Here is a 23,198-nt window from a genome sequence, read left to right as displayed (position 1 = left end):
AAAATTTAGAACTCTTCAACAATGGAATGCGCTGACTTGAGAGGTAGTGAGTTAGTTCCTCTGTCACTGAACAAGTTCAAGAAGAGGCTGGACAATCATTTTTCAGGAATGGTGTAGAAAGGATTCATTAAGTCACTGAAGAGAGGGTTAGACTAGATTCATAATCCTTTCTTTTCTTTTTTTTTTCTTTTTGACTAGGCAGTGGGGTTCAGTGACTTGCCCAGGGTCACACAGCTAGTAAGTGTTATGTGTTTGAGGCCGGAGTTGAACTCAGGGTCCTCCTGAATACAGGGCTGGTGCTGTAGCCACTGTGCCACCTAGCTGCCCCACATAATCCTTTCCAACTCTAAAATTCTGTGATCTATAAATATGGTTTAATATTTTGAACTGTTATATACTTGACCATTTTAAAGTCTTTTTACTCTTCATTTCCTTCCCCCCCCCAATTCCCCAACTCTATTTTATGGTGTTTATATTCTCTAGATTTTATAGGAAAGAGAAAATAAAACTGGCTGTTATATACAAAGTATTGCTAAAGGCTCATAAATAAATGTCAGTTAGCAAGCATTTTAGTCCTGTTTACATCTGTTATTATTTCTGATCACTTGTTTGCTCGAATTTATGTATATTCATTAAACTTCTCGGGGGTTTATAATAATTTATTAAGTATATTCAAACTGCATAGTCTTCCATTCTCTGGAGGGGAATCAGATCTCAATATTTTCACCTATTGGTACTTTTGGTCTAAGCAAAAGGTCATGTAATCTTACAAATTATTTTCATTTGTAGTAGAACCTGTAATAAAACTTAATTGTGAATTTTTAAATGGTTCTTCCCAGTTAAGATATTAGCTGCTCTTATATAGTCTTTAGCTATAACCAATCAATAATGAAAGGCATGCCTTGGCAAGAGCACTGACTCTGGACTTGGGTTCCAGGGAGACACTTGAGGACATGGGTTCAAATCCTCGTAAATACTACCAGTATCATCTTTGGCATGTGACTTTATGTCCCTCAACCTCAGTTTCCTCATCTGTAAAGTGAAGGGAAGGATGTTGACTAGATGTTTATTCTGGTCCCTTCCAACCATAGATCTATGATAAGAATTTTAAGACATACATTATGTGGCCAGAATACACATGAAAATTTGGCACTTATTACTTGCCTTTGAGATGCTTATTTGCAGTCTAGTTAGAAAGATATAAAAAGCAAAAGAAGCAATTAGATATTAATAGAAAGGGGTATATAGAATAGAAAATATGACCTAAAAATATTAGTATGGTTTCATTATGTTAAGGTTACCACTGAAAATAAGTATGATATTTGTAAAGGATTAATGAATAGTTATGCTTAATCTTTGGAATTTTCCATACTTTTAAAAATGTTAGTGTCTATGCTTATATCTCAGCCAAAATCTTGCCATTTGTTATCTTATCCAAAAAAGATGGTACTGGTTTATCCACTGTGTAACAACTGCATATGTGAGATCTTTCTGTTTTAATTGGACAAAATAATACTGTTGATTATTTTTTTTACATTCTCTTGACAACATAAACATGTTTTTATTTGAATTATATAAAACAGATATGTTTCTAGGTGCCAGAGAAAAGAAGTAACAGATGTTTAAAACACAATCAATGTCTTTTGCACAATATTTTATAATATCCCTTTAAGTTTTGATGTGTCTGAATCTCAAGATTTAAATATATCAAGAAAGATGCATAATCTGATCTTTGGTTTTGGATGTTGGACTCTTCTTGGCTGACCATCCATTACTTTGTAAACTGAATCCTTGGGCTAGCCAGAAGAAGCATAAAAAAAGGGAATATACCCTTTGTTAATGTTACTTGTGCTATATGGATACCATTCTCTCATTCTTCTAGATGGCTTTGGCATATTGTTTGACCAGGCATAAGGAATGAACTTGTGATTCATTGGTATAGGAAACTCACTCAAGCTTCCCCTCCCAATGCAGATTGGCACCTTTCTGCAACTTACGGTATTAGAGTTGCCTAGAAACCTGAGAAGGTAAGTGGCTTGCTCAGGCTCATATAGCCAATCTGTATAAGAGGTGGGATTTGAACTCCTGGCTTCCTGACTCCAAAGTCAGCTATTTCTCCTTTATTCCACACTGATTCTTCATTTGAAGAGTCCACTGTTTCTTTTGAATGCAAAGTAATATTGAGTGTGTAATTTTGACCTCCATCTCTAAAAAGCCTTACAATAGTTTATGGATCAGGGTGTTTCTATGTTTTCCTATTCACTATGAGTGTCATGCATAATTTTTAGGTTGATGTGGATATCCTTGAGATCACGTATGCTTTATACATAGATGGATAATAATTGTGTAGCTCTTTAAAGGATAAAGTGTGTGCATGCTGAATGACTCAATCCAGTATTTCTGAATGCTTTACCTGAAAGGCACACGACTAGCTCTTTCCACAGTGCAGATTATTGGCTATGTTAATCTGATTTCACAGGCAGATTTTCCTTGTTTCTAGTGATTTAGCTTTGCTTCACTCTTTGCACTTGATCCCATTTTTTTGAACTTGCAAATGACAATAGGCTTTAAAAAAATTATGGTCATACCTAGACTATGGTATATCAAGTTTATATAAGTCTTGCAGAATTATAGTAACAGTATGTTTAGCATACCACTGGAATCACTAATAGTGTACCACTGCCAAAATCTTGGTGTATTTTCTTGGCATGTAGCTACTTATTGGTTAATCTTTTATCTTTGGCAAGCCTTCCCTGACAATTTAATTCCCAGACCCCTCAAAGTACTTATTATATGTATGACCCATTTTGGCATTTGATTATGTTCTGGTTTCTAATTGTGACATGTGTAGTCAGTCTCATCTTTCTAACTTCATGAAGTCTGAAAACCATGAAAGCAGCAATCCACTCAGCAATACCTTTTACATCTGTAGATTTTTCTGTACATAGTCCCAGGGCTGGGTGCACAATGTTCATAACAACCCAAGTTTATGTAATTTTTAAATTACATAAAATTTTTATGTAATTTTTTTAAAATTTTTAAAATTTTAAAGATGCTCCACTAAATACTAGTGGTGACCACCCCAGTGGTGACTCTTGGTTCTAGAAGGTAATATCCTGTGAGGTCAATCAGTTAATCAGTAAACATTTATTTAGTGCCTTCTACGTGCCAGCACTGTGCTAAGCATTGTTGGTAGACAACACACAAAAGGAAGCTGAAAAGGGGAGGAGAGAAGAGAATGAGAGGGAAGAGTACTACTTAGTGTCAGGGAGCATTATGGAGAAGTCCAAAGGAGTGCATCTGGATGGGAAATAAAGAGATGGCTGGCCAGGGCATCTTCTTAACAAAGGGAAGTCTTAGGAGGAGCTCTCCAGCTCCATCCTTTAGAGGGGCCCCAGGAGCAGAGGGTACCAATAAGGTGTGAGTACCAAGGCTGATGTGATCTTGCAAGATGGTGAGGTTCCTGGAGATACGATAGAGAAATCCAGAGGAGTGCGGTTGGATGAGAAATGAAGAGATGGCTGTGCTGGGCATCCTCTTTAAACAGTGGTTTTCCTGGAAAACCTGCAAGGATAGGCTCACGAATGGCTCACAGAGTTATACAAAACTGAGTCTAAGTTCAGAGAAGCTCATCACCAGGTTGCTGCAGGGTGATGAAGATTTTTGTCCAGTGCAACTTTTGAAGACCAACTACTAAGTTATTAGAGGTTTAGTGATCTGTACCTGTGAGGAGGGTGTTTTAGTGTGTGTGTGTGTGTGTGTGTGTGTGTATACTTATATATAATGGGTACAAATTATATATATATATATATATAAATGTACTTAAAGGTTTACAGAGCACTTCCCCCCTCCCCCGCCCCAATAACTTATAAGGTAAGTGATGCAAGTGTTCCTAACTTTCAAATCAGGAACCTGAGGCTCAAGGAATTTAAATTACTTGTCCAAGACCACAGAACTAGCAGGATAGGCGCATGAATTGGAATTCAGGTCCTCTAAATTCATATCAAGCATTTTTTCTTCTATACTGTGCTGAAACCAAAATCATTATTGAAAACTTTTGAGAGTGAAGAGGATAATAATAAAGATCAGTTTTCTATTAATTATAGCACTGTTTATACATAAAAGGTACTCAGTAAGTGAGTTCTTGTTGAATGGAATAGTATTGATATGCATAGTATTTTTTCATTACCCATCCCCTAATGCCTTTTTTAGTCTGTATTATCAGTTTGGATACTGAGGCATATTAAAGGGGAATGATCATTCAGCTGTTTTTCAGTGCGCATTTTTTAAATCCTATAGATAACCTGGTGTATTTCAAGTGTGCTTTCAATACTGACCAGCAAAACACAAAATATTTATAAGCTTTTCATTGGAGGAATGGAGAATTGCTTAGTAAATGTACTTTATTGCTTCTATTGTAGATAATAGACCTAAAAATATAGTCAAATCCACTTTCTTAAAAAAATTCTTTAGTCAGTTTATTACATTGATTTTTTAAAAAGGCATTGCATTTATTTTTTACCCCAAAACTTAATCTAAAACTTTGATTGTGTTAATCACCTCTGAATTTATGGTCTATACAAATCTATCAAACAGCAATAAAGGGGGAAAAAGCATCTCCGATTTATCTTGTATATATCTTGTTTGTACATAGTTATTTGCAAGTTTTCCCTGTTTTAGATTGTAAGTTCTTTGAGGGTAAGGGATTGTTTTAGTCTTTCTTTGGCTCTGTGTGGGTGATTAGAAGAATAGCAGTACCATCAACAGAAATAGGGAAGTTAGAATGAGGAGGAGGTTTATGGGAAAAGATAATGAATTCTCTTTTCAACTTGTTGATTTTGAGATGCATATAGGGCATCCACATGGATATGAACAATTATATATGTGGGACTGGAGCTCAGGAGAGAGATGAATACAGGATGCATTGATTTGGGAGTTATTTTCCAGGAAAGAATAGTTGAATTCATGGGAATTGATGAGATCTGCAATTAGGTGGTACAGTGGATAGAGTGCTAGACCTGGAGACAGGAAGACAAGTTCAAATCTGGCCTCAGACCACTTACTATCTGTGTGACCATATGCAAGTCCCTTAAACTCTGTTTGCCTCAGTTTCCTCATCTGTAAAATGAGAATAATAATAATAGCACCTCTCTCCCAGGGTTATTGTGAGAATCAAATAAGGCAATAATTGTAAAGTACCTAGCACAATGCCTGACATATTGTATGTACTATATAAATGTTGTTGTTATATCACCAAGAGAAAGTGTGGAGAGAGAAGAGGGCCCAGGACTGAATCTTGAGATACATCCACACAAAGGGGACAGGACATGGACGATGATTCTGCAAGAGAGTCTCAGAAGGATTTGTCAGGCAGAAGCAGAACCATGACAGAGGAATGTCAGGAAACTAAGGTAGAAGGGAATATTCAAAAAGAGGGGCTCATTAACAGTGTCAGACATTGCAGAGAAGTCAGGAAGAATGAGGACTGACAGAAAGCTATTGGATTTAACAATATATACTATAATAATCATAGTTAATGTTAATAGAGGGCTTTATGATTTACAATGCACATTATATATATTATCTCATTTGATAGGTTAGGTTTGCAGATAAGGAAATTAAGAGTGAGAGAAGTTAAGTGACTCACCCAGGCCCCAAATTTAAAAGAGTGGACAGAAGACTCTGGGCCAGGTAATGAACTCCATGAGAAAGGAGGGGGAATGACCTAAGAACTGATACCCTCAGACCCTAGTGGAGCTATACCAGAATGTAGAGACTAAGAGCCCCAGAAATTGCAATCTTACCTCAACTCTAGTAGAGAAGGGACCTTGCCATTCCTCAAAGCACCAACACCAACCATCCAGCAGCTGCCACCATCAGACAGGTAAGTTCAAGAGACCCAGGAAAAACAGCACCTCCAGACTATCAGCCCAGCTACTGCAGCAGTTGTCTAGAGGAGCACCCCTTGTGGAGATTTGACTCCTCAACAAGTTCTTCAGCCCCTGCTTGATCTGAAAAAGAAAGTTCTAACCACCAAAATCCTAGTATTTTCAAAGCATTCAACATCAGAAATAGATATGGTTTTATCAGTGGAATGACATCAAAGGAAAGGTATTACCATCTGCTTTGCTACTTTACCCTAAGAACTACTGGGTCTTTTCTTTTGACTTGTAGCTAAAACCAACTATGAATATATTATCTCCCCCTAATTAGAATGCTGCCTCTTTAAGGATGGCCCCTTTTGCCTTCCTATTTATATCCCCAGCATTTATCACAGTGCTTAGCACACAGTAAGTGCTTCATAAACATTTTTCTCATTCATTCATTCATACAGGTAATTTGCACTTCTTATTATGCCTCACACTAGAAGCTCTAGCTCTTGTCACATCACCTTTGCCTAGGCTGTCCCCAGACCTAGAATGTACTCCCACCTTACTTTGCCTCAAGCAATTCCCTTGTTTCCTTTAAAACACTCCAAGTGCCACTTTCTCCGGGAAGCCTTTCTGATCTCCCAGAGCTGCTCTCTCCCATAATCTTGTAATTATTCTGAATATATTTTCTATGTACTTATTTATATACTTGTCTCCCTTGATAGAATTTAAACTCCCTGAGGGCAGTGACTTTTATTTCTGTCATTGTATCCCCAGTACTTATCAGGATTGACACATAGTAGGTGCTTAATAAAGGCTTGAATGGTTGCCTGAGTTCTCTGAGTTGGTCCCTCATTGTGGAACTTTTCCCTTGTTTCTAATAACAACAGTATCTTTTGTGGCCACTGGGGATCTTCCCTGTTAGCACTGTGGGGCATGTTGTAACTATCCCCAGCCCTTTCCCTGAATAGTTGTGGCCCATGGTGGGTGTCCAATAAACAAAGACAATAAGGAAGTGTTCTTTTGTGGTCAGTGCACTGAGATCGGGGTAGGCCTGTGTTCTGTTTTCAATGCTGATGATGCCTTTCAGTATGACTTTCAGCAAATCATTTCTCCTCTTTGAGCTTGTCCTCTTTCTGCAGGTGGAAGAATGCTTAACACCTGATTTCTCACATGGACAGTGAAGATAATAAGATAATAATAGATAAGATAATAAGAGAATGTCTTTGAACCATTCAACATCCTGAGAAGGAAGGCATTTCATGAAATCATAGAAATTTGGAGCTTGAAGGGACTTAGAATCATATCATTTGAGTCCCTAGAAAGATGACAAAGTACCAATCTTTTATGTTATCTCATAGTTTCATAGATTTCTTTTTCTTCCTTCCTTTCCTTCTTTCTTTTTCCTTAAGGAGGACTTATATGACATCTATTTCATGATGAAACAGATTATGTGATTTGCCCAGTTATTCAAGTAGAAAGTGCAAAGCCTGGATTCAAACCCAAGACCTCTAACTCCAGATCCCTCGATCTTATTACATTACACTGATTATCTGTGTTTTTGTAACAATGTATAGATGACCTCACTTATAATCCCAATAGATAAATATAGATGATATAATAATAATAATAATAGTAAGATAATGGGCACTTGGATCATCCCTCTTGTAAGTCCTCATCCACTTGTAAGTTGGAGGGAAATAGGTAGACCAGTGGGAAACTTAAGCGTACACCAGTGAAGGTCCCCCTTTCCCAAGTTCTGGTTGGCTCCCTAAACTTATTCTGCTTTGTCCAGGGATTTGATTCGTGTTAGATTATTAGTCCCTCTCCACTTACTGCCAGACCTGATTATCACCTTGAACTGGCTAAGGAACATTATCACTAAGTGGTGCCAAAATGTTTTGATTCCCAGGTGGGATCCCCTTCTTATTGAATTTGCATCTTGCTTCCTACCAGACTCACCCATTCTCCCAAATCTCTATTGGCACTGCTAATATTAACCGCACAACCAAAGATTAGCAGCTCCTAGTTTTCTTTACATAAAAAGGGAATGAATGGTAGCTATGAGAGAACAAAGACCAAAGAGGAGGATTGTGAATTCATGGCTACATGCAGTCAGTCAGTTCAGAGTACTTTCACATCCAATAACTGCTTTATTCTCTTTTGCCTGGAGGGGAAGGAGTAGATAGATGCAAATGCCTTGGGAGTGGGTGGGGACAGCTAATTGCATTTTGCTCCCATTCCCTGGCAAGAGACTCAGAGAGCTATCACTAATAATCACTCTCAGTTCATAACAGTTTTCCCTTTTTGGGTCTTGCCTCAGTCTGAACAACATAGCAAACAGCCTCATCACTTTGCCTGCAGCAGCAGCAGCAACAGCAGAGCAACATAGTCTCTCAGGAGAGGATAATTGGAAAGCAAAACACTGGGAGTAGACATTACTACAGGATCCCAAGATGGGGGGGGGGCCTGCTTGAATTCCAGATTCTGCACTCCCATCTTGGCTTCTCTCCTTCCAGAATCTTTCTCACAGAAATCTTTGTAATGCAGTCCCAGATATTTGCACAAAGACCTTCCCAGAAATCCTAGTTCCAAAACATCAGTAGTTGATGAATTCTGGGGTTGTGTTTCCATAGCGACATAGGTTACATTCTCATTTATTAATTCATTTTCTGTGGAGAAATAGATTGGCCAAAGATTATGCTTCAAATCAACAAATAGAGCAAGTAGTCTGCCAACCCACCAAAGAAAATATTCTGATATATCTTGCTTGTGTTTTAAAAACTTAAAACATAATTCATTTAATTAAATGATGAAGAAAATTGTTTCCCAGTTGGATATTTGTTTTAATTTGATTTTTTATCATGAACTTAAATCATCAATAGACACAAACATTTCAACATTATAAAGAATAAAAAAGTATTGTATTTACAACTGTGAACTTGTTATTTACAGCTTGATTTTTAAAGTGTATATTAAATTTAATAAGGCAGTAAAAAATTTTCCTATTTGTATCCCTTTCTGAACTTAGTTTTTCTTCTTCTTCTTCTTTCTTCTTCTTCTTCTTCTTCTTCTTCTTCTTCTTCTTCTTCTTCTTCTTCTTCTTCTTCTTCTTCTTCTTCTTCTCCTTCTTTTTGGTGAAGTACTCGGGGTTAGGTGACTTGCCTAGCATCATACAGCTAGTGAGTGTTTTGTAACTGAGGTCAGATTTGAACTCAGGTCCTCCTGACTTCAGGGCCAGAGCTCTATCTATCCACTGTGCCACCTAGCTGTCCCTAGTTTTGCTTCTTTTATGTTTTTTTAGTTTTGGGTACTTTTTAAAAATGTTTTATTGATGTTCTTTTCCTCCTTCTTTCTCTACCTTTTTTTTTTTTGCATCTCTATTACTATTCACTATCTCCTCCATCCTTCATCTCAAATAGAAATCCTCCCTTTGGTAACAAATTAGTATAGTTAAGCAAAACAAATCAACTTAATGACCCTGTCTGAAAATGTATATTTAGTTTTGTACTTCTAGTTGATCACCTTTCTGCCTAGCGGTGGAAAGCATGCTTCATCATTAGTCTTCTGAAGTGATGACTGGCTAAGTGACTTGCCTAGGATCACAGATTTAGGATCTGTCAGAAGCAAGACTTAAATCTGGCTAGGTCTTCCTGGCTTTTAGGTCAGCTCTCTACCACTATGCTACATTACCTCTCAGCTGATCCTCATTTGGCATTATCTCCAGTCCCCTTCTGGATTTGAATATTGGTGAATGACTCTCATTTTTGTATGTTTGTATCAATTCTTTACATATCTTGGATATCGTTGTTGTTTTGTCTTTTTTCAGTCATGTCTGACTCTCTGTAATTCCATCTAGGGTTTTCTTGACAGAGATACTGGAGTGATTTACCATTTCCTTCTCCAGGTCATTTTACAGATGAAGAACTGAGGCAAACAGTCTTAAGTCACTTGTCCTCTAGTAAGTGTCTGTGGCTGGATTTGAATTCAGGAAGAGGAGTATTCCTGACTCCAGGGCTGGCACTCTATCCTCTGTGCCACCTAGCTGCCCAATCATGGATATTAGACTTTTATTTAAAAAAAAGTTTCCCTTCTAAGTCTAACTACATTGATTTTCTCTTTGTAAAAGTTTTACAATTTTACATAATCAATCCCATTTTGTTGTCTATGGTCACCTCTATTCTTCATTTAGTTAGGAATGCTCCCTTAGCCATACTTATAAAAAGTATCACTGTCCCTTCACTCCTTCAAACTTTTTTGATCACTCACCTAATTAATGGCAAAATTTTGAGTGTGCACCTCTAATTGTGCATATTTATTTATTCATAAAGTATGTCTTCTACTGAAATCTTAGGCTAAGGTGTTGTTGAGCTGTGGAAGTGAGCTTGGATTCCAGATGGCTAGGCTGGTAGAGCATAAGAAGGTCTCAGGATGAACTGTGTATCATCTGGCTTCTTCGGACAAGCTTAAGTTCAAAGAAGCTCATTACCAGAAGGCTAGGTCATGAATTTTGAGAATACCACAACTCATAAGAGGGTCTAATCTCCATCAGTGGAAAGAGTAGCCATATTGATGAAATCACAGATCTTTCGAAGCATTCAGTGTGTGTGTGTGCGTGTGTGTGTGTGTGTGTGTGTGTGTGTGTGTGTGTGTGTGTGTGTGTTTTGTATGCTTGTTTTCCTTTTTTTTATTGAAGGAGCCATTCAAATTCCTGCCCTTGAATGATGATCAGAAATTTGAATATAGCTCTCATACGTGGATACAAATGAAGCCTTGCATGAGAATGAGAAGGTGCCATATTGGGGCTTAAGCATCCTATGGGAGAAGCTGTTCTCACAGGCACATTTTGTTTTGTTCCTCAGGTGTCCAAGTTACAGTGTAATCAAGATCTAAACATAGCAGTTATATTTGTGTATTAAGAAACATGTTACGCGAAAAACAACTGAAGGACATCTTAGGTACATTTGGGTATTTGTGGAGCTGACTGGTTGAGTGGGTATAAAACTACTAGAAGGATAGGTGAGGTATATGTTGGTTCAAATAGAGACAGCCTCAGGGTTTAGGCTATATGCCTAAAACAATCTTTAAAAGGAAAGAGCATAGTAGACAGAGCATTGGATTTGCCATCAGAGGATATTGGCTCAAATCCAAGCTCTGACCTTGGGTAAATCACTCTCTAGATCTTAAAGATTCTTTCAAGTTCATAATTAATGATACTGTAAAAAAAAATATATATATATATATATATGTGTGTGTGTGTGTGTGTGTGTGTGTGTGTATGTGTATGCAAACTGAAAAATAATTGAATAAAACTAATATAAATTTGTTTATTACGAAGTTTATTTTATGTTTCTTTTGAGTACATTTTTTGTTCATTTTTATCATTACCATTCTTCATCCTTGTTGCTTACATTATTGTTACCTTATTTGATACAGGATTGTACTCTGAACTTTGTATAAGTATTTGGAGGTAGGGAGGTTTGGCCACTATTTAGACTGGTAAGGCAGATGTTTAAATGAAAAAAAGCAACATATGTGTCACATGCACTACCAGCACTGATCTGACGCATCTGTGAGATGTGTCTTTGCATCTAAATAGCTCTTTTCTTTTTTTTTTTTTTGGCTGGGCAGTGGGGGTTAAGTGACTTGCCCAGAGTCACACAGCTAGTAAGTGTTATGTGTCTGAGGTTGGATTTGAACTCAGGTCCTCCTGAGTCCAGGGCCAGTGCTCTATCCACTGCACCACCTAGCTGCCCCCTAAATAGCTCTTTTCTAAAAGTATTCTTTTAGATATTTAATATAGTTAGTTAATCCCCTGATGGTATAGAAATAGATAGTTAAATCCCCTGATGGTATAGAAAATAATCTTCATTACAATACTTGTGAGGTAATGTCATTGGATGTGCTATTTTATACTTAAACTATGAGTTGAATTTAGTCTTTAATTTAGAGTAGAATCATTTAATTTAGAATTAATCAATCAATAAGGATTAAGTAGCTACTATGTGCTAGGCACACTGTGCTAGTCTTTGAATGCACAAATAAAGTGAATGAAGCTCCCTACTTGGCAAGAAGCTTATATTCTAATGGGAGAGATAACAAGTACCTATAGAAACATATATATAATAGATATAAAGAGAATATATGCAGTTAAGTACAAAGTAGTAAACAATAAGATAGCTTGGGAGGGAGGGGCTAGCTGGAGGGGAGTTCAAGGAAGGCTTTATGTAAAAGGTGGTGCTTGATCTGCAACTTGAAGGAAGAGATTCTGAGGCAATAGTAATGTAAGAATCCTTACCAGGCGTGGGAGGTGGCTATGGCAAAGGCATAAAGATACAAGATGAGTGTTATATGTGAGATCATCAGTGGAAGAATTTTTACAACTTATTGAACAAATTGTTCTTGCTTAAAAAAATTCAAAAATAATTCTCAAAAAGGAACTTTTACAGCCAGTTTTTGGTATAGAAAGAGGACATCAAACATTACAGTTCCACATTTGTGAGTTACCCTAAATATGGCATTTCCTTATTCATTTTCTTTTTAGCAGATTTCTGTGAGTGTATGCACATTCTTCTCTTAGATATAGAGTGCATTAGTGGGATAATGTGATCCAAGTTTACATGTGTATTGTGATGTTTTTATTACTTATACATCCATCTTAATATGTGGGTGATATTATTTCTTTTACCTTATTGTTAACTAAATAATTATGTTTAAGATCTAAAAGTGTCATGATTGTAAGTGGCTGTTTGTATAAATAGGAATGTATTGGTGAGGGCTCAAGTACTAGATTAGTGAGTAGGAGGAGTGTGGTCCCCTCAGCAGGATAACTTCTAGGATCCTAGAGAATTAGAATGTCACCACATGATGATCCAGACCTGCCAATGTGAAGGCAGGTTAAAGTGAGCAAACCAGCCCATAAAATAAGTTAGGTCAGTATGCCCCTATGAAAAGTGTAAGGCACTATACAGTGAGTTAGCATTCCACATACCCTAATTACACTGGGACTGGCTGCATCTGTAAGGCACTGGCAGAGAGATGATAATTAAACCCTTGGGAGTTGATGAGTTCATCAAAAGAGAGCGTATGGAAAGAGAAGAGTATGAGGACTTAGAACCTTGGAGGACAAACCCCAGTTAGGGTTCAAGATATGGATGATGAACAAGCAAAGGAGGTTGAAAAGGAAGGATCTAGACAGATAATAGGGGAAACTGGGAGAAAGAATAGTGTCACAAAAACCCAGAAAGGAGAGAAAATCCAAGAGGAAAGGATGGTGCAAAATTCACCTTTCTGTTATTTCTGGGACCAAGCACAAGTTTTATCCCTCTTAGACATGTTGTTGTTTTCAGTCATGTCCAACTCTTTGTGACCTTTTGGGGTTGTCTTGGCAAAGATACTGGAGTGGTTTGCCATTTCCTTCTCCAGCTCATTTTACAGATGAGGAAGCTGAGGCGAACAGATCTAAGTGACTTACCCAGGGTCACACAGCTAGTAAGTGTCCAAGGCCAGTTTGGACTCAGGTCTTCCTCACTCCAGGCCTAGCACTCTTATCTACTTCAACACTTTACTGCTTTTTCAAAAAATGTAATACCGCTCATACCCTTTCCCTCCAAAACTCTCTCTTTTCCAGTCTAAATATCTCTAGTTCTTTAAGCTCATATGCATATACATATATATGTCTATATACACATTTGTGTGTATACATATCAGTTGAGCATGTATCAGTTTATATGTATATATGTAGATGTGTATATATATATATATGTGTGTATATATATATATATATATATATATATATATATATAAAATATAATATTATATCATTATAGGATGATTTCCAGCCCTCTTAACATTCTAATGACAGTGCCTGGCCCATAATAGATACTTATTAATAAATGCTGATTGATTGATTCCGATCACTCTCCTTTAGATGAGTTTGGTTTATAGTGTTTCTGGATTCTCTTCATCATCTACACCACCAATACCTTAGGTCAGGCCTTTATTACATTTTGCCAAGACTGTTACAATGATCTACTTATTAGTAGTGTCTGTATCTCCAGTCTATTACCACTCAACACACACACACACACACACACACACACACACACACACACACACACTGCATCCTGTATGACAGATTAATCTTAATCATATTACTCCCTTTCTTAAAAGTCTTCGGTGTTTTTCTGTTGCTCACAAAGTAAAGAACAGGTTTTTTTAGTTTGTTATCTAGCAATTTAGACCCAACTTTTCTATATCTCCCACTGCTCATCTAGATGAAATCTATGCTCAGTCTATCAAAACCTATCCTTTTTGTCATTCCCTAAACAAATCCTTTCACATCCTTATAGTACTAACTCAAATGGCACCTTTTTTTCTATTTATTTATTTTTAGTTATCAACATTCTCTTTTATAAGATTTTGATTTCCAAATTTTCCCCCTTCCCCCTCCCTATGACAGCATGCAATTTGATATAGGTTATACATATACATTCATAATAAACATATTTCCACATTAGTCATGTTATGACAGAAAAATCAGAACAAAAGGGGAAAACTATGAGGGGGGGAGAGAGAAAATAGTATGCTTCAATCTGCATTCAGACTCCATAGTTCTTTCTCTGGATGTGGATAGCATTTTCCATCATGAGTATTTGGAATTTGTCTTAGATCATTGTATTGCTGAGAAGAGCTAAGTCTATCAACGTTGATCATTACACAGTGTTGGTGTTACTATGTACAGTGTCCTTCTGGTTCTGCTCACTTCACTCAGTTCATGTGAGTTTTTCCAGGTTTTTCTGAAATTTGCCTGCTCATCATTTTTTATAGAGCAATAGTATTCCATTACATTCATATAACAGCTTGTTCAGCCATTCCTGAATTGATGGGCATCCCCTCAATTTCTAATTCTTGGTCACCACAAAAAGAGCTGCTATAAATATTTTTGTACATGTTGAGTCCTTTTCCCTTTTTTATGATCTCTTTGGGATATAGAACCTAGTAGTGGCATTGCTGGATCAAAGGGTACGCACAGTTTTATAGCAAATGGCACTTTGTTAATGAAGACTTTCCTAATCCCCACAACTAGATATAATCCTTCCCTCCTCTTGGCTCCTATTTTAAAAGGTCTAGTTGTGCTACTCATATGTCTGCCTTGTTAGTAGCTATTTTATGTACAAGTCTACCAGATTATAAATTCCTTTAGGTCAGGGACTGTCTTAAAAATTTTTGTCTCATCATGCTGGCACCTAGCATCATGTCTTACACATAGCAGGCCACTCAATAACTACTTGTTGAGTGAGTTGAAGAATTAATTTATATGTATATTTGGGGCCAGATCATATAGGGCCTTCAGTGCTAGGCAGAAGTGTTTAGACATGATGCATTAGACAACAGGGGAGTCATTAATGATTTTGAAGCAGAGGAGTCATATGATGAAAGCAGGAAGAAGAGTCTGGTGACAGCTTTTCAAAATTCTTTATGAGACATGCCTTAAAATGAATTCTGTTTAGCAGAAACTAAATGCCAGCCTTTTATAGAATGGATGTATCAGGTTTCCCTTCTAAGTCCCTACTTTTATTTTAAGATCATAGTTACATAGCTGGAAGGGGGACCTTAGAGGTCATCTAATACAACTCCTTCCTTTTGCAGATGGAGAACCCAAGAAATTGAATGACTTGTCAAAGGATCCACAGCTAGTAAAATGGAAGGGCCAGAATATGAACCCACATGCTCTGACTCCAAAGCTAATGCTTTTCCCACTACACTATGTTTTGAAAATTGATGTTAGGTATTTGCATTTGTGGGTAGTCTAATGATCAAAGATAAATACTGATTTTACTTATTTGGTTCCTGGGGAAAGCATATCCCTATCAATCATTTTATGTACTGTTCTTTCTTTGTACTTATGGTGAGATAAAAATCCATTGTAGACCTTAAGTGTGGTAGAAAAGTCGAGTTTAAATTCTAAATTGTAAAGCATCAATACAAATTGACAGTTGTCACTGTGACCAATTTTTGAAAGAATTCTTTTGCCATAAGAAAAATCCTTTCACTTAGATTCATATCAGCCTCTTTACTTAATAGTTTAACCCCTCCTAAGGCAATTTGTATTTTACATGGAGTTAGCATTTTCCATCTGCACCACACAATCAGTATTTCCTGGTTAAAGTTTATCTATATTTGTCATGGGGCATACACGGCTTTGTTCTTGATATTGGCAGTTATGAGCTCATTCATTTACAGTTGTGTTGTTGTGTTTTTCAATTTCTCCAGGGATATGAAGCACTGATTAAAAAGGACTTCCTCAAATACTCACTTTGCACTTTTGACCAGGTACCATGGACACCAAGGAAGAAAAGAAGGAACGGAGACAAGGCTATTTTGCTCGGTAAGCGTGTGTTCTACACAATTATTTCAGTGATTGAAAAAAAACTGGTTGAGTGTACTTTGTCCTCCAGTATTGCTGGATCTATCATATTTCAAAACTGTAATAAACACAGCGGGTAACTCACTAGGAGGAGTTAAATAAGTTTCCTTCAGTATTTTTTCTCACTTGCATTTGATTTCATCTCCTATTCTTTCTTGCCTTTGTCAAATTTTCCAGGCCTAGTATCATTGTTACTTAGAGAATGCAGCTGTCATTGTGAATTGAACTGCAAATTGCTTTTGAATCCCACAGTTAGCAACCTACCTTGAATTTTAAGTTTTAAATGCCTAGCTCCTACTGCTCTGTAGTATAGTCGGTTAAGCTGCTACTACAGTGCTGAAAATCTATGACCTAATAGCTACTACTTGTCAGCTCCAAGGGGTCTGTTATGAACATTTTCATAGGTAGATAGAATGGCTGAAATCCTCACTGTTGAAAAGCTTAACTTCTAATATACACTTGGGTATATATCGTCCAACAAGCATTTATTAAGTACATACTACATGCAAAGTATTGTGTGCTAGGTGCTGGATGTACAGAGACAGAATGGAACAGTTGCTTTGAGGAACAGAAAATCATGTTATCTGCATTACTAGCTTGAAATTATGATTTATAGATTTAAAATGTATTTTGACAGGTTTTTTTTATTGTATCATCATGTTATGGAAAACACCTGGGAATTACCTTACAAAGCTAAATATTTTCAGAACATAGCCTGAGAACTTAGAACACAAATGTATATTACTATCTTTCCAGCGGAAATTCTAGATTAGGTTGCATTTTAATGTTTTGAAAAAGTATCAAATGTCCTTTGTTCCATATGCTTCTTTTTCAGATCTAGAAGAGATTTTGTCAAATTCTGCCCAGTTTAAGCAGAGTATAATTTCGTTGGGAAATAAAAATGAAAATAGAGGTTCCCTTTAAAATTTTTTATCAGAAATTGATAGACTGTAGTTTATAAAAATAGAAGGAAAAAACTACAGTTGGGAATAATAATCTTCAATGTAGCTTATAGAGAAATAAAGTTGATCTCCTAAAAAAGGGTTTCTTCTCTTAAGATATGGTCAATACCATCATAGAAAGAAAGAAAAAAAAGATTTGTTGGGAGAAAATAGAAGTCAGGAATGGTACCTAGAACATGTCAGGCTTCAAAGATGAAGATAGAATTGGACAGAACAAATAAAATGGTCCATAAAAATAGACATGTTGTACTAGAGGATCATAATACCTTCTCATTCTGCAGCTAAGAGTAATCAAAGACAAAGTGAGGTTGAGGGACATGAACTTTGCACTAAAAGTTAAATTTATATCTTTCTTTTGTGAAATGCAGAGCAAGCAAAGAGATTTTTATTTTGATGGATTTTTAAAAATTGATTTAAGGGTCTCCTCTTTATTTCATTTTAAATTTAACTATCCTTTAAATCAGAAGTGAAATGGTGGATGATAATTAAACTCCTTAAGTTATAGCAATATGCATCTCCAAAACATCCAATTAAGTAAACTTTCTTACTAGGGGAGTATGCCAGTGCTCTATCCTGGGCCCTCTTCTCTTTCCTCTCTACTTTTACTTCCTGATTCCATTGGTTCAAGTATCTCTACATAGATACTACCAAATACAGATAGGGAAGTCTATTCTCTCTTCTGAACCCCAAGCCCCCATTACCAATAACCTGAGGTAAATTTCACTGTCAGGTTCAACATGTCCAAAACAGAACTAATTTTCCCCTAAAAACTTACCTGTTTCTTTTTGTGGGTAGCTATGTCTTCCTAGTCACCCAAGTTAGCAATCTAGAATTGTTTTCGACTCTTCCCTCTCCCACAACCACCATAATCAATCAATTGCCAAGTCATAGGAATTCTACCTTGATAACATTTCTTATATGCCTCTGGGTCTTTCTCTATACATAGCCACTACCCTACTTCAGCCCTCATTACTTCTCCCCTAGCCTGTTGTAATAGCTTCCTAAATGGTCTCTTGGTTTAGTATCTCTGCTCTCTTTGATTTATTCTCCATATAGCTGCCAAATTAATCTTCTTACAGCACAGCCTTTACCTGTGTTACTCCCTCATTCAAAAATCTTCAATAGCTCCCTGTTGCCTCAAGGGTAAAATACAAGTTCCTTAGACTAGGATTTATGTCACAAGTCTGACTCTAACCTAACTTTTCAGTCTAATATCATACTATTTACTCCTCTTCTTTATTTTCCAGGTAAACTAGACTGTTAGCTATTATCTAACTAGAAACTCAAACTAGCCTGTTAGCTAATCTGCTTCTGTACATTTCCATAGGCCCATTCCACAAGTCTGAAATATATTTCCCTACTCATTCCTCCCATGCAGAATCCTTATCTGCCTTAAAGACTCAGACCTGTAGCCACTTTCTCCATGAACTAACCCCTCCCCTTGTTATTGTTTGATCATTACTCAAATTGCCATGTATTATGCTTATATGTATTATATACATGTTATGTCTATCACCACCCTTAATGAAATGTAAACTCCTCTCAAAGAAGGCAGACTCTTATATTTATCTGTTTTTCCCCAGTGCCTAGCACATACCTTGCATTTGGCTGGTAGTGAATAAATGCTTATTGAATTGAATTGAATACCGTGCTTGTAAACTTGAACTCTGACTGTAGAACAGCTCATACTATACTAAGTATAGTAAGAGGTTAGTAAAAAAAAAAAATGGAGAACAGAGTGGTTAAATTTTGCCTACCTGCCTTTCACTTAAAAAAAAAAAGCAATACAAATACCTCTGTAGTAATGGTCCTAGGATATGAGGACAAAATAAAAATAGTCCTTATTGAAGCTATGAAAATTAGTAAGTCAAGGGTGTAAATAACAAGAAGATGATATAAAGAAATAGAAAATGGATTGCTTGACTACCATCGTGAAGTAAATCGGAAAAAAAAGGCGGGGGGAGCGAGAAGTAAGAGCCATAAAAACAGTTAAGAAGCCGGCTTCAAGACTGAAATGCTTTCTGATACATAAACTAAAATGAGCCTAAAGGGGAAGTGTCAGCACACAACCAGCCTACTGGAAAGTAGAAACCAGAAAGCCTTCTCTAGAACTGGCTGCCTGAGTGATAGAATGTAAAGTCAGGCCAAAGAGTGAGACCTACCTAATTCAAGCAATCACAATTTTCCCTTAGAATTGTAAATTATAAACCCTCCTTCTGAAACCAAGTTAGTATTAAAACCAGATCAACCTCTAAGATCTGGCCAGATACATTGCCTCTCCCCACAATCTTGATCTGAAACCACTACAGGGATTTTTCTTTGCTTCCGTAATCTGTAGGCTTTCTCATTCTATGAAATGAAACCTTGATAATTCTGTAACATCTCTGCTCACTTCCCCAAGTAACCACTGCTTTTTGTTTTTTTGCAAACTAGTGTGGCATGCAGTTTAGTCAGCACTGTATGACTATGTATGGTAAATACTTTGTCTTTTTTGCTTCTCCTTTGCGCTAATTCTAGTATCCAAAATTAAGCCCCTAAAGAAGTTTATTAACAATATTTTATTTAAATTTGATAGTAAGAGCAGCCTTGTTCATACTTCATGCTGTTTTAGAAATAGTCCTCAGTGTAGCAGGGAGAGGATTGTCATGGATAATTTGCACCCATCCCATGTCCTGTTCTGATACCTTGTTACATACAGTTTACCCAATTCATGGCACTTAATCTTCAACATCCTCAGAAAAGTAGGTGGTGTAGTGGATAGAGCACTGGGCCAGAGTCTGGAAGACCTGAGTTCATATCTTGCTTTAGACACTTACTATATGTGTGACCTTGGGCAAGTCTTTTAACCTTTGTTTGCCTCAGTGTTCTTAATTGCAAAATGGGGATAATAATAGACCCTACCTCTCAGGGTTGTTTTGAGGAACAAGTGAGATATTTGTAAAGCATTTAGCACAGTGTTTGACCCATAATAGGTGTTATATTAATGCTAGCTGCTATCATTATTACTATTTTCAATGTACTTGTTTCTCATTACAAATTGGACAAATTGGTTGAATTATTACAAAACTATGATTCTATGCTTCTGATAGTCTCTGATTCTACTATACAGATAGGACTAGTTCTCTGATTTTACTAGTGTAGGGAAATTTCAGGTGAGGGAATCCCCTCTTTCCATGCAAGTCAACACCACCTCTGTAAATTATAATCTTGGAAAGTTACCTAGAACTAGACACTAGAAAGATCAAAGAAAGATGAAAAGGACCCATTATATACAAAAATACTTATAGTAGCTCTTTTTTTTGCAAAGGACTGAAAACTACTGGGGTTTCCATCAGTTGGGGAGTGGTTAAGTAAATCATATCATATGAATACAATGGAATATTATTGAACTATGAGAAATAACAAAAAGACAGTTTCAGAAAAACTGCTGAAGACTGAGAACTGAGCCAATTCAGATACAGAATGAAGTAGGCAGAACTAGGGGAACAACTTATACAATAACAACATCTTTGTCAAGAAAAAGAACATTGAAAGATATAAAACTCTTATCAACACAATGATCAACCATGATTTCAGAGGATCATTGAAAAAGTCCAACTTTGACAGAGAAGTGTTGGACTGAAGATGTAGAATGAGACATACATTTTTGGACATGGCCAGTGTGGGAATTTGTTTTGCAATTTTTTTTTGTATTTCAATTTTTTTTAAGTTTGTATGGGAAATGGGAGAGAAAGAAAGGGTAGAAATAGGTAGTCCCCAAAAAAGCAAGGAAAAGGAGAGGGGGAAAAAAAGGTAATTGAAACATTTTTATAATGGACAGAAGAGAATAGAAGAAAGGCTAGAAAGAATCCCAGACAATCAAAATTTTGAAAATTATATGCTAAATTTATTATATATTTTAAAAGATGTAAGCTGTGAAGAAACTCAGACTTTCATGTAGAATCTTCTTTTTGTTATACTATGTGCGTGGAAATGCTCATTTTATTTGTTGTTTGTTTAGTTTAGAAAAAAGGAACATGAAAAGAAAGATGCTAGGGCACTAAGAGGTTAAATGATTTACCCACAGTTACACAACTAGGATATGTGAGGGACAGGACTTGAATATAGGTCTCCCTAACTTTGAGACCAGTTCTTGATCCACTATACCATTCTACCTCTCATGATCATACTATACTTTATTAATATTTTTTGGTTAAGTGTGCATTTGTAGGCTAGCTTGGCAATGTAGCTACCACAGATAACATTGTTTTTGTGCTAAAATGCTTTCAGAATTTCAAACCACTGACTTAACATCAGAACTTTGGAATACAAACCATTTGTAATCTGGTAATTGCCTCTACTTTCATGATTATCAGCTTATTTAACTCAACAAACATTCACCGGCTTCTATCAATGTTCAAACAAGGGCTACAAAGCATAAGCAGTCAGATTCTTTGTTTAGTAATAGCCTCCACTCTCGTCTGAAAGCAAAGTCTCGTAGTAGAAGGGAAGACTTGTAGAAAATAACTTTGCATTGCAAAGCATCAACTTGCTTTAAAAACTTGGAAAGACAATGACCAGAATTTCTTAAATTTGGAACTTGAAAGCTCAGAAGCTATCTAGCCCAGTCTCCCAATTTTTACAGAAGAAGAAACTAAGGCCCAAGGAGGCAAAGTCCTCTTGACAATGTCACAGGGGCAACAAGCATCTGAGGTGGGATTTGAATGAAGGTCCTCAGTGATCTTTTCTTTGTTCTATGCTGCCTCCTCCTTTATAGATCAGTAGTATTAATTAAAAAGACAACAGTGGCTTCCATGGACGTGTCAATTTCATGATCTGGGGAGACCTCTATGTAGAAGACAGAATCCCATTCCTTTCTATAACTCTTTCCTCATCATTTCTGTGCTCTGATAATGAATGTAAAAGATGGTGCCTGGGATGACATCATATGAACATTTATCTGTCCATGCCCAAGAAGGGATAAGAGAGGATCACAGAAGATGAAACAGACAATTTTATTAAATAAAATTAGAGTTTTTTGTACAAACAAAACTAATGCAGTTAAATTAGAAGAGAAAACAAATGGGGGGGGTATAAATCTGTATAGTAAGTTTTGCTGATAAAGCCCTCATATCCAAGATACGTAAGGAACTTATTCAAATTTATTTGAACGAGATCTGTTACTCAATAAATAAATGGTCAGAGAAGATGAAGCTTTCAGAGGAATAAATTCAAGCTATCAACAGCCTTGTGAAAAAAATTCTTAAAAAACTAATAATTAGATAAATACAAATTAAAACTACTCTGAAATTCTACCTCCTACCCATCAGATTGGAAAATATGACCAAAAATGTAAAACAACAGTTGGAGGGGTTTTGGGAAATCAAACACATGAATGCTGTACTTCAGCTGTGAATTGGTCCAGTCATTCTAGATAGCAATTTTGAACTATGCCCCAAAAGTCACTAGACCATTCATGCCATTTGACCCAGCAATGCCACCACTAGATGTATGCCCTAAAGAGATCGGAAAAAAGGGAAAGGGCCCATATGTCTGAAAATATTTATAGCAACTTTAAAAAAAATTCTAACTAGAAACTAAAAAGTTACCTCTCAGTTGGAGAACAGCTAAACCAGTTATGGTATATGAATGTTGTGAAATATTATTGCCCAAAAGAAAAGACAAAAGAGATAGTTTCGAAGAAATCAGGGAAGACTTATATCAACTGATGCAGAGTGAAGTAGGCAGAACCGGGGAAACAATTTATACAATAACAACAAAATTGTAAAGAAAAATACCTTTGAAAGTCTTCAGAGCTCTAATCAGTGCAATGGCCAAGCATGATTCTAGAAACAGAGAAAAGGTCAGTTACCCCCTCCTTACAGAGAGGTGTTAGAATGATATAGAATGAGACATGAATTTTTGGACATGACCAATGTGGGAAATTGTTTTGCTTGA

The 23,198-nt window shown here is 36.5% G+C and overlaps 1 protein-coding gene across 1 annotated transcript in view; it reads left to right on the top strand.

Moving 5' to 3' along the window:
- NCOA7 (nuclear receptor coactivator 7) overlaps nt 1–23,198 on the top strand; it is a 175,110-nt gene that overhangs the window by 16,443 nt on the left and 135,469 nt on the right. The window contains 2 exon segments of the mRNA XM_078155161.1: nt 1,883–2,027; nt 16,146–16,260. Of these exon segments, the coding sequence (XP_078011287.1) occupies nt 16,211–16,260 (50 nt within the window). The 5' untranslated portion in view covers nt 1,883–2,027; nt 16,146–16,210.

The sequence above is a fragment of the Phascolarctos cinereus genome, unplaced genomic scaffold (genome assembly GCF_003287225.1).
Source record: "Phascolarctos cinereus isolate Bilbo 61053 unplaced genomic scaffold, phaCin_HiC Scaffold_5;HRSCAF=322, whole genome shotgun sequence".
NCBI lineage: Eukaryota > Metazoa > Chordata > Mammalia > Diprotodontia > Phascolarctidae > Phascolarctos > Phascolarctos cinereus.
The sequence above is the reverse complement of the archived record's forward strand: the minus strand, read 5'-3'. Positions and strand labels throughout refer to the sequence as shown.